Source organism: Salvelinus sp. IW2-2015, linkage group LG6.1 (assembly GCF_002910315.2).
Source record: "Salvelinus sp. IW2-2015 linkage group LG6.1, ASM291031v2, whole genome shotgun sequence".
Classification (NCBI taxonomy): Eukaryota; Metazoa; Chordata; class Actinopteri; order Salmoniformes; family Salmonidae; genus Salvelinus; species Salvelinus sp. IW2-2015.
The window spans coordinates 389,792-400,858 of NC_036845.1; the positions used below are offsets into that span (position 1 = coordinate 389,792).

Consider the following 11,067-nt stretch of genomic DNA (forward strand, 5'->3'; position numbering starts at 1 on the left):
CATTTGAGCTTCTGTCAGTCGTAACAATCCATAGAGTAAGTGATAGTAGGTTCATAATCTTTATTATTAAGTTAGTCTTCCACTTCCAATCTTGTCAGCACTGGGTTAGCACCCATAATCCTCATCTTATGATCCCAACTCTCAGAAAACAACCCATGCAGAACACTGACTCACACATCATTACATGTTCCAGCATTGTCCTACTAGAAGAGACCCACCATTGCAACAAAGATATAGAAAGATATATATTTCTTTAACAAATAGAATAAAAATATCTTAAGTGCTTTTACATTGTCACAGGTATCTGTATCTGCTTTGATGTGCTAAAGGCCTGTTCTGGCTTAATCTAGAATATGTTTTTTTTTTTTTTTAAAGAAGCAGGATATACAAGTTATATTTGTTAAAATGTGCCATATCAACAATCTCTATTCTTCAACACATGCATGAGTAGTTCCATATGTCATTGGCCATTCGGTCGTAGGCCACACCCAGAGCATTGCCAAGAGCGGCCCGTTGTGCCTCCCCCAGCACCGCCCACTGTGCATTGGTTACCATGGCAGCATTGTCAGGACCCAGGGCCTTCAGCTGGCTGGTTGAGAGTGCCTGATCAGAAATCAGAAGAGTATGAAGTGCTGGGTTCCAAAGTCACCTATTTTTTTCCCGTAAACCTAGTAATTAGAAAACCTCCGTGGAACACAGCAGAGATAGAGAAGAGCCCCCTAAGCAAACTGGTTCTGGGGGTCTGTTCACAAACAAACCCCACGACAGCAACACAATTAGACCCAACCAAATCATGAGAAAACAAAACGATAATTACATTGGAAAGAATTTACAAAAAAACAGAGCAAACTAGAATGCTATTTGGTCCCTAAACAGAGAGTACACAGTGGTGGAATACCTGACCACCGTGACTTACCCAAAATTAAGGAAATCTTTGACTATGTACAGGTACAGACTCAGTGAGCATAGCCTTGCTATTGAGAAAGGCNGTTGTGCCTCCCCCAGCACCGCCCACTGTGCATTGGTTACCATGGCAGCATTGTCAGGACCCAGGGCCTTCAGCTGGCTGGTTGAGAGTGCCTGATCAGAAATCAGAAGAGTATGGAGTGCTGGATTCCAAAGTCACCTATTTTTTTTCTCCATAAACCTAGTAATTAGAAAACCTCAGTGGAACACAGCAGAGATAGAGAAGAGCCCCCTAAGCAAACTGGTTCTGGGGGTCTGTTCACAAACAAACCCCACGACAGCAACACAATTAGACCCAACCAAATCATGAGAAAACAAAGATAATTACATTGGAAAGAATTTACAAAAAAACAGAGCAAACTAGAATGCTATTTGGTCCCTAAACAGAGAGTACACAGTGGTGGAATACCTGACCACCGTGACTTACCCAAAATTAAGGAAATCTTTGACTATGTACAGGTACAGACTCAGTGAGCATAGCCTTGCTATTGAGAAAGGCCACCGTAGGCAGACCTGGCTCTCAAGAGGAGACAGGCTATGTGCACACTGCCCACAAAATGAGGTGGAAACTGAGTTGCACTTCCTAACCTCCTACAAAATGTATGACCATATTAGAGACACACATTTCCCTCAGATTACACAGATCCACGAAGAATTCGAAAACAAACCCAATTTTGATATACTCCCATATCTACTGGGTGAAATACTACAGTGTGCCATCACAGCAGCAAGATTTGTGACCTGTTGCCACAAGAAAAGTGCAACCCGTGAAGAACAAACACCATTGTCAATACAACCCATATTTGTTTATTTATTTTCCCTTTTGTACTTTAACTATTTGCATATCATTACAACACTGTATATAGACATAATATGACATTTGAAATGTCTTAATTCTTTTGGAATTTTTGTAATGTTTACTGTTCATTTGTTATTGTTTATTTCACTATTGTTTATCTATTTCACTTGCTTTGGCAATGTTAACATGTTTCCCATGCCAATAAAACCCTTAATTTGAAATTGAAATTGAATTGATAGAGGGAGGCAGGGAGAGAGTGTACTCACAGCGAGGCGGTCTGGGGGGATGAGGGGAACGCTGGTCGGACTGAGGAATGAGAAGGCAGAGGGACTGAGAGACGGAAACTCTGACAAACTCAAACCAGCTGGAGAAAAGTGAGATAAAYCAGAGCGAGAGAGAAAGAYAGAGGGGGGAGGAGGGATGAGAAATGGCTTACATTTGAAAATGTATTTCACAAAATAAGAGGGAGCAATAGTGTGAGAGAGAGAGAAAGAGGGGAACAGAGGAGTGTATCTGACCCATGATGTTGCCCAGAGAGTTGACCCGAGCCTCAGTCCATCCCTGTGGTTCTCCAAACACAGCCACGGCACGCTGCTTCAGAAGCTCTGTTACTGCCAGGGGGCACTGCACCTCGCCCACCGACTGTACTGCCTCCCTATAGAGATACATAACACATTATAAAACAAGCTCACGCAAACACACATGCACTGTCCATGTCTAACCTGAAGGCATCAGTGTTGAGTTGACCAGTCTCCTCAGTGTTCAGACCACAGATGAACTGGTCCAGTCCCACCAACTCTACAGCTCCCAGTTCTCCCACTGTCTTATTAATACGCTCCACAAAACCCCTCCACACAGCCTCCCTCTGCCAGGGACCAGACATGATCATCATTAGATTCTAGTAGTGTTTTGTGTGTGTGTGTGTGTGTGTTGTGTGTGGTGTGTGTGTGGTGTGTGTGTGTGTGTGTGTGGTGTGTGTGTGTGTTGTGTGTGTGTGTGTGTGTGTGTGTGTGTGTGTGGTGCGTGCGTGCGTGCGTGCGTGCGTGCGGTGCGTTGCGTGCGTGCGTGCGTGCATGTGTTCATATATACAGTACCTGTGGTTGTGTCCAGGAGCAGCGGGAAAGTGTCTCCAGAGTGTCCAGGGAGGAGAAGGGGAGGCTGGGCAGCTCAGTGAGGTTGAACCCCTGAGAGACACAGCCCAGCTGGAGCACCTGGCTCTCATTCAAACCTGACACTGGACCCCAGGCCTGTAGTACAATATAGTACAGCACAGCTCAGAAAGACACTCAACAGCAGAACAAAAAAAGATGCTCACCCCTGCACTCAAGATTCTTCTAACTTTTGTGGAGTTGGATGAAATGACCCCAAGATTTAGACACTGATCTAAGGTATGTTTCGGAACCCCCCGTAGACTTGAAGAGGGTAAACTGATCTGTGCCTGAGCCTGGCCATCTACCTGGATGGCCTTCTCTCTGAGCACCACTAGTTGCTCGGCGCTGTAATCAAGGACCTCCCCCAGCGTTTCCACGGCAGCGGTGATTGTGTCAGCGTCCATCTTGGAGAGCTGGGCTGGGCTCCAGTAGACATTGGCTCCGCCCAGTTCCTCCAATAGAGACACAGTAAGGCCCGCCTCCCCCTGAGGGAGAACTAGAGAGAGAGGGTCCAGGGAGGTTGTGGTAAATGTATTGTAATGTACGTCTTTATTATGTTCATATTCAAAATAATCCCACACACATTCTTATCTGCACCTTAGGTGTGTGTGTTTCTCCTCTCTCACCTGCTCTCCTCCTGCGCATGGGCATTACTTCAGATGTGGAGGTGGAGAGAGAGAAGAGTTTCCATCGCAGGGCTGAGAGGTCCGGACCACTACTAAACTCCTGAGGAGGGTTAGGGACCGGAGGGCTGGGTAGGCTGTCCATCAGGTCAGACAGAGTCTCTTTCAGCCACGACTAGAGGGGGGAGAAGCCACGGTAGAAAGTAAAAGAGCAGAGCTTCATTTWTTTAAATTCAGAGAAACATTCTGGATTGTGAAAGCTTTCTTTATTTCACAAGCGTAGACAACATCAGGGAGAGACTAGTCCAGGGCCTTTCTTATGTGGTTGTCAGGGAGATCATGGTGATAGTGAGCCACTGACCTTAAAGCGCAGTGAGCGGACAGCAGAATCATCCAACAGGAGAAGAGGACCCAGGGATTTGATGGTGTCAGCTGTCCAATCAGACGGGTCACTTTCAGAGGAGAGAAACAATAAWAATTGTATATMTGTCAAATGTTATTTTGGCAGTAGCAGTTCTATCTAGAAAGGTGAGAGGATGTGCTTGTTCGTACCCGTATGTATCATTGAGCAGCTGGAAGAGCGCCCTCCAGTGGCGTGGAGGAATCTGTTTGCAGGAGGCCAGGGCCTGCACGGTGGAGTTGAGGACCTCAGGGGCCAGGAGGGACATCTGAGAGGGGGCCAGCTCACACAGCAGCGACCCCAGACTCAACACTTCCTCACTGGACAACTTTGACATGTTCCTCCCCTGTGGACACAGGGGTGCACCGGGCTCTGTCACTCATTGCAGTATGTGTGTCTGTGTGTGTGTGTGTGTTTGTGATTTACATTAAAGATTAGGGTTAGGGTTGGGGTTGAGGCTAGGGTTATGGTTGAACTAGGATGTGGACATGAAGCTAGGGTTAGGATTAGGGTTAGGATTAAACTGGGATGTGGACATGAAGCTAGGGTTAGGATTAGGGGATGTAGACATGAACCTAGGGTTAGGATTAGGATTGAACTGGGATGTGGACATGAAGCTACACATGTAGGATCTTAATTTGAGCCAGTCTGCTACAGTAGGAGAATAATCCTGCAGCAACAGGAAATGTGATTTATTAAATGGATTATAAATCAATGGAATTTTTAGTAGAAATTATCAATTTAGCATTCCTACGGTCTCAGCAACAATAGTGACCAAATGAAGATCCTACATCTGTAGGGTTATGGTTAGGGTTGTGTGTTTACCAGGCAGTTCAGGGCTCTGTTGGTCAGTGTGGGGCGAGAGCGAGAGGTGAGAGGCAAAGAACTCAGGTTGGCCTCTTTCATCTTCTTCATGAACACAGCACATACAGAGGCAGGTAGACTGGCTATCTTCTCAGCCCTGAGAGAGAGCGAGACGCGGAGCGAGGCGAGAGCGAGAGCGAGAGCGAGAGCGAGAGCGAAGCGAGAGAGTATGTTGTGTGTAAGTGTCCGTCGTTCCTGAAATATATAGGGATACACTTAAAAAACACATTTGCATAAAAACAATAGGTCAGTGTGGCCCCTGGACAGCTGGGGACGATTCAATTGAAACCCCCGAAACACAGCAAATCTGCCAGTGTGTGTGTGTAATCACGGCAGGTGAAGCAGCAGCAGGGTGGGGATCTCGTCCAGCTCTGTGTCTGTGATGTTGTTGAAGTAGCCTGCTCTCTTGTCTCCAAACCTGCAAACGACTCTGTGCAGTACAGACACAACCCTGACAACAAGGTGAGAGGGCGGGAGAATAAAAGTGTGTCTCAAAATCAATGTAAAAATAGCCCTCAAGCATGTAATAACCAGCCTGACATCTAGAGCTATATGAAACAAATTATATGTATTTCTGAGCATCTCGAAGACTGTATGCTATCTACTTAATGGCCTAGTTACTTTACGACAGAAATTAATTTAGGGAGGTTGGTCGGAGAGGATGAGTGGGTGGTAATCCGCGACCATCTAACAGATCCAAAAGGTAGCGGCTGTCGGGGCAATTGTAGCTTTTTATACAACGGGATGGGTCTAATCCTGAAATGCGCATTGGTTTTAAAATCGCATTCCAACCGGTGTCCTATTCCATAAATTACCACCGGCTAATCTATGAAGTTGAAATGCCTATTTACTCTGGCTTATTTCATCTCTCGACTGCGGCAATCCACTGTCTCATCAGCCAGCCAGGCAATTATAAACTTGATCTGCACTATAAAAAGCATCTAGATCATTATCTCACATTTTCTTTTAGACAGTGTTTAGTTTTCAAACGAGTGGAGTATTTGTATAAACCTTGTCGTCTGTCTCTCCCGAATTGCAGCAGTTGTTGTACAATATTTAGCAATAATTCCGATCTCCAGACTGTCCCATAGTAATGAAAGTGTTGGGACGAGACAGACAGGCAGGCAGCGTTTCTCAGCCAGTCGAAATCATGAATCAGCTGGCATATTTTCATGGATATATATAAAGAAATGTAAATTGAAAAAAGGTKAAACGAAATGAAGTGCAGCTAGTTTGCAGTCTTTCCAGCTTCAGTTTGAAGTGATTGTGTTAGCTGTGTTATTGGCTAGCTCCTCTAAGTCCTGACCAGTAAGCAAATTTTCTATGCCAGGCGAAGTCGCGCATCATTAGCTCATCATTGTTATGGATGTATCCAAATAAATGTCACAAATAAATGTCACTGGAAAATAGCTTGAACAAATGCAAATGAAGCTACTTTGCTATTATTCTGGCTGCAACCCTAGATTTGTGTCAGAACTATATATTGTTGAAGGATGAAATAGTATGAATAAATTAATCAAAATAACATTTTTAATGAAAATATGTCAATCATTATTTGAAAATGTTGGTAACCCGTTGTATAAAAGTGATAATGCCCTCGAAGCCGGTGTTTGGAGGATATATTAGCACAGTTTGCCGCCCGAGACAAACAACACCCGTGCCAACATATCCTCCAAACACTGTTTCATCAGGCATGATCACTTAATTAGCTAACCCTTCCCCCAACCTTTATTCTAAACTTGACCCAATTCAACTAACAGGTTATCAGGCTATGCAAATTATCCTAACCTTTATTGTTAGTTCACCTAACCACGAACGTAATTCTCCTTCGCTGTTACGACMCAACAAGCAACCTGGTCTCAAAGAAATACATATAAGTCCTCGAAGATGTATAATACATCATCCAATTCGTATGCTATTGTACGACCAGGTAAGATGTATGATACTATATGTCCTCTAATTCATATGATATTCTATGACCGCTACTCCATTCATAATGTAACCTGTCAGTTGTCACAGATTTACATAKAGAATAGTAGAAGTTGCAGTCATCACTTGTGTGTATGTGTGTGTGTGTACCTGTGTCTTAGAGAGCCAGCGTGGAGTCTCTGTCACAGCTTGGGCCATCTCCAGGACGCCACTTTCAGCCACCTTTTCAATCATRTCACAGGCCACGCCCTGCATCGCCGAGCCCAGCTTCCTGTCATCATCATCATTTACATTGTAGTCATTAGGCAGACGCTCTTATCCAGAGCGACTTACAGGAGCAACTACCTTGCTTATCATCATCATCCTCATCATTAGTACCATCAGAAACTGTGTGTGTGTGTTCTCACCGCATGTCTGGAAGTGTCATCTTCTTGCCGAGGATATTTCTGACCAGAAAGGCCGACTGCAAGACAGAGAACAGTGWGTAATGTCACACCAGTGGCCGTAGTCCCCAGAGTTGCGTTCAGAAGACACACACACACACACCTGTGCACGTGTCCACTGCTTGCCCTCCAATTGGTCGAGGGAGGTCAGGTTAGCCTTGTCCAGGGTAGTCAGGGATAGGCTGGACAGCAGAGAGGCAGGGACTTTCTGGATTAGCTCTGAGGCATTCACATCCCCAAGCAGCTACACACACACACACAAGCACGCAGACATACAGATTACTTTAGGATCAACCTGAACCATCTTTGCTGCATATCTAATTTTCTTCTATGACTTCTCCCTCTCTTCCGAGACCAGGCGACTCTGCGAGCGCCACTAGCCACCTTGCGCAACATACTCACGCGCGCGTACACCTCAACCATCCCAAATAGCGTAACTTACCCATCAGGCAACCGACATCCCCTAACTCCACCACTCCACTTCTGGCCCTCTACCCCTCCCTTCCGCTCTCACCCGCTCCCTTCCGCTCTCGACGCGACCGGCGCCTCTTTCTCCATTTGCACCGCTGCTCTTAATCCCCTCGCCACCCCCTTTGACCCCTGGTTTGCGGTGCAACACCCTCCCGTCCCTGTACCTTCTCGATCTCTGAGCAATGCTTTGTCTCAAATCCGATAGTACTGGTCATCTTACTCATCATGTCCAAAAGACCCTCAATACCCATGTAAGCCCCTGGGATTTGACCTTTTCCTGAGGACAGAGGAGGCCACGCCCGTTCACAGCTGACCCAAGAGACATTAACTCTTACCAGACACCTCCTGAGAGAGAGACTCCGAAGTGGTAGTTATGAAGACGGGCGAGAGAGATGGGGAGGGAAGGGGGGATTAGTATATAGGAAGGGCCTAGCTCCAGCGATTACAGGAAATTAGAGTTTCTCCTTTAGAGCTGACTCCTCTTACTTTGAACCAGTGTCCCGTGGGGCCTTGATATCCCTCTGCCGGCCCTTTCTATCCCAACCCTATGTACAGATAGGTTCACCTAAACATGGTGTCTCAGCAGATTGTTCCATGAAGCCCCGCTGTTTTAATAGTTACTGACTGAGACAATAGACATGATGATAAGGATTACCCTTACTCATGTCCTAATCTCTATCTCACTAGCCTTCTCTCCTGCATAGTTTATTGGCCAGTGTTTTTGGCCTGGGTCAGACCCCACTTCACCTCCTGACCCAGTGACATCAGGGTGTCCTTGAGGGCTCGGGCGAGAACTGGGAGAGATGGAAAGGGGAAAGCAGTGTAACACCGGGACCAGGCGCACCGCAGCAGCTCAGGACTGGTATCATCCATAGATGTGACATCACAGTGTTGACGAGCTTCTTCTTCAGCTGGAAGCCGGTTTCCCAGGCAGAGAGCGGGGCAGAGAGACGAGGGGAGATGTGGAAAGGAAGGGGAGTGGTTTAACAAATAAACATCCACATGACATAGGGTAATTCCCATAATTGTTCTCTAAAACCCGCTGTCCAACAACCATCTCCTACCTTTTTAGTTAGGATTCCCTGAGATTACTAATTACTATAAAATCTGCCTACTAATCAACTTTCGGATAAGAGGTCTCCCGATCCGTGACGTGAGTGCCACGCAGAGTAGATGACCGATGAGATGAGGAGAGAGATGAAGGTATTGGCCGAGAGAGAGGAGAGACGAGAGAGACCGAGACCCTGGAACGAGGCGATTACGCTCTGTCTGACTCCAGGAGATTTGCTCAACATTCTCATCGAAGGTTGCCCATTTGAGAGAGGAGGAGCCGGCTCATGGAGGAGTTTAGGGTTGGGGCGTCATCATAGAAACATGCCAGCGAGCCCAGTCTGGATAGGAAAGGGTCAGAGGTCATAGGTCAGAGTTAAGTAAAATACCCTACTGGCTATTCAGTACCGTGTTTGGTAAGTCATCCAACATCTGTTCTGAACTCTCCTCCCTTGTTTGTTTGTCACATTTCTGTGACTAAGCACTCGCTCATGCTCAAGGTAGATGTATGTAGATCTGGCTAATTCAGGAAAAATGCTAATCTAACCGTCAATACCTATTTTGTTTAGTAAAGTAATTATGTAACTACAGGGTGGTCTGAACAATTAGCAAAATGAATGGTAATTTGCATGTCCAGCACAGGAGGTTGGTGGCACCTTATTTGGGGAGGATGGGCTCATAGTAATGGCTGGAACGGAATGAATGGAATGGAATTGAACTCATCAAACACATGGTTTCTATGTGTTTGATACCATTCCATTCACTCTATTCTAGCTATTATTATCAGCCGTCCTCCCCTCAGCAGCCTCCTGTGATGTCCAGGTGATGCAGCTCCAGRCCTTCTCTCAGGCACGTACAGACCTGTCCAGGTTCTGGACCAAGTCATCTCTCTTCTGGGAGCACTCTCGGATCTTCTGGAGTATCTTTCTGCCCTGAAGAGGAGGGAGCCCCCCCACCCCTCTGAAGGAGGAAGGGAACTGGGGCGAATGGAAGAATTGACACAACTAGGGAAAGAGAGAGATAGTGGGGAAGACAGATAMATTAAAATAGCAGTTGTAAAATAGGGGACTGTGATCTGTTTGAGGGCCTCAGTGAGTTTTGATGCGATCCATTAAAAAGCAGAGTGGGGAGAACTACAACAAACAAAGACCTGGTCGTTGGGGATGGTTTGGATGTCGTCCATGGGCAGCCCGGAAAGGAAGGGCCCCATCATCTTCATCACATCCATCTTCAGCCACACCAGCCCCAGGGAGGAACAGGGAGCTGGGCATCACGGGAGAGAGAGAGGGTGGCAAACACACACACACAGGTTTGGCACACACACATACAGGCAGAGTAGTACTTTTGACACCCACACATGATGTCACAACATGTTGTAGTCACCAGGTTGTGTTCAGCGTAGACACACACACACACACACACACACACACACACACACACACACAGCACACACACCAACACACACACACAACACACAACACACACACACACACACAACCACACACACACACACACACACACACACACACACACACACACACCCACAGCACACACACACAACAGGCAGGTCCCAGTATTACTTGAACACACCACATGCGTACTTTGAACACACAACATCAGAGTAATTAAACACATAACACACTGCCAGAGTGAAGATCTGTGTGACACCACGCAAATCAGTGTTGTCTCAATATAAACACACACCTCTCCGCTTCTTGGACACAGAAACTCCTCTCTCCCTTTTCATAGCCGCGGGAAGTAGTTTGGGGTGGATTTTCAGGGGTGCTTTGCAACACCTCAGCATCCCCTACTTCCCGCCATCTATTCCCTTTTCATGCCTCTCCTCCGTTTCCTCCTCTTCTTCCTCCGTTCTTTTACTCTGCTTCGGTCTATCTTCCCTTTCCAGCTTGTATCCTTCTCTCCGTCCTCCCTGCTCTTCTCCTCTTCTTCCAAGCTTGTTTCGTATTTTCTCATTAAACTTTCTTCTCCATCTTGCGTTTGTCCAAATTAGGAGTTTCCCACCTCTCAAGTGCTGTTTCTTCTCGTTCTCATTCTCGACACACACATCATTTCCTTTCCTCTCTCCCCCTCTTTCTTTCTTCTCTCCCCTCTTAGCTTTCTTCTCTCCCCCTCTTCCTATTCCTCTCTCCCGCCTCTTACAAGTCACCTCTCAGATTCTTCACTCTTGCTCCGGTTGGACTTGAAGAATTGTCATTAGTATTGGAGCATAAGTATAAAACAAGACGTTTTAAGAGCTTGATAAATCAAAATTGATGTAAACATCTAAAATCTCAAATAAACATATTTGTATCAGTATTAGTTAATTATAATAATGAATAATTTGAACATATTCTGTCTCTGCAGAGGGTTT

General features: G+C 46.1%; 1 protein-coding gene across 1 annotated transcript in view; it reads right to left on the reverse strand.

The window, feature by feature from the left end:
* Nucleotides 1-46: 46 nt before the first annotated feature.
* The window catches only part of otoa (otoancorin), a 14,157-nt gene continuing 3,136 nt past the window's right edge, over nt 47-11,067 (reverse strand). The window contains exons 7-26 of the mRNA XM_070443777.1: nt 9,847-9,959; nt 9,558-9,700; nt 8,958-9,037; nt 8,384-8,440; nt 7,811-7,923; nt 7,279-7,419; nt 7,140-7,195; nt 6,883-7,003; nt 6,609-6,634; nt 5,135-5,254; nt 4,765-4,900; nt 4,092-4,285; nt 3,901-3,991; nt 3,543-3,714; nt 3,222-3,412; nt 2,860-3,012; nt 2,488-2,630; nt 2,284-2,420; nt 2,032-2,129; nt 47-603 (exon numbers count right to left, since the gene is read on the reverse strand). Of these exons, the coding sequence (XP_070299878.1) occupies nt 433-603; nt 2,032-2,129; nt 2,284-2,420; nt 2,488-2,630; nt 2,860-3,012; nt 3,222-3,412; nt 3,543-3,714; nt 3,901-3,991; nt 4,092-4,285; nt 4,765-4,900; nt 5,135-5,254; nt 6,609-6,634; nt 6,883-7,003; nt 7,140-7,195; nt 7,279-7,419; nt 7,811-7,923; nt 8,384-8,440; nt 8,958-9,037; nt 9,558-9,700; nt 9,847-9,959 (2,456 nt within the window). The 3' untranslated portion in view covers nt 47-432. The remainder of the gene's footprint in view (nt 604-2,031; nt 2,130-2,283; nt 2,421-2,487; nt 2,631-2,859; nt 3,013-3,221; nt 3,413-3,542; nt 3,715-3,900; nt 3,992-4,091; nt 4,286-4,764; nt 4,901-5,134; nt 5,255-6,608; nt 6,635-6,882; nt 7,004-7,139; nt 7,196-7,278; nt 7,420-7,810; nt 7,924-8,383; nt 8,441-8,957; nt 9,038-9,557; nt 9,701-9,846; nt 9,960-11,067) is intronic.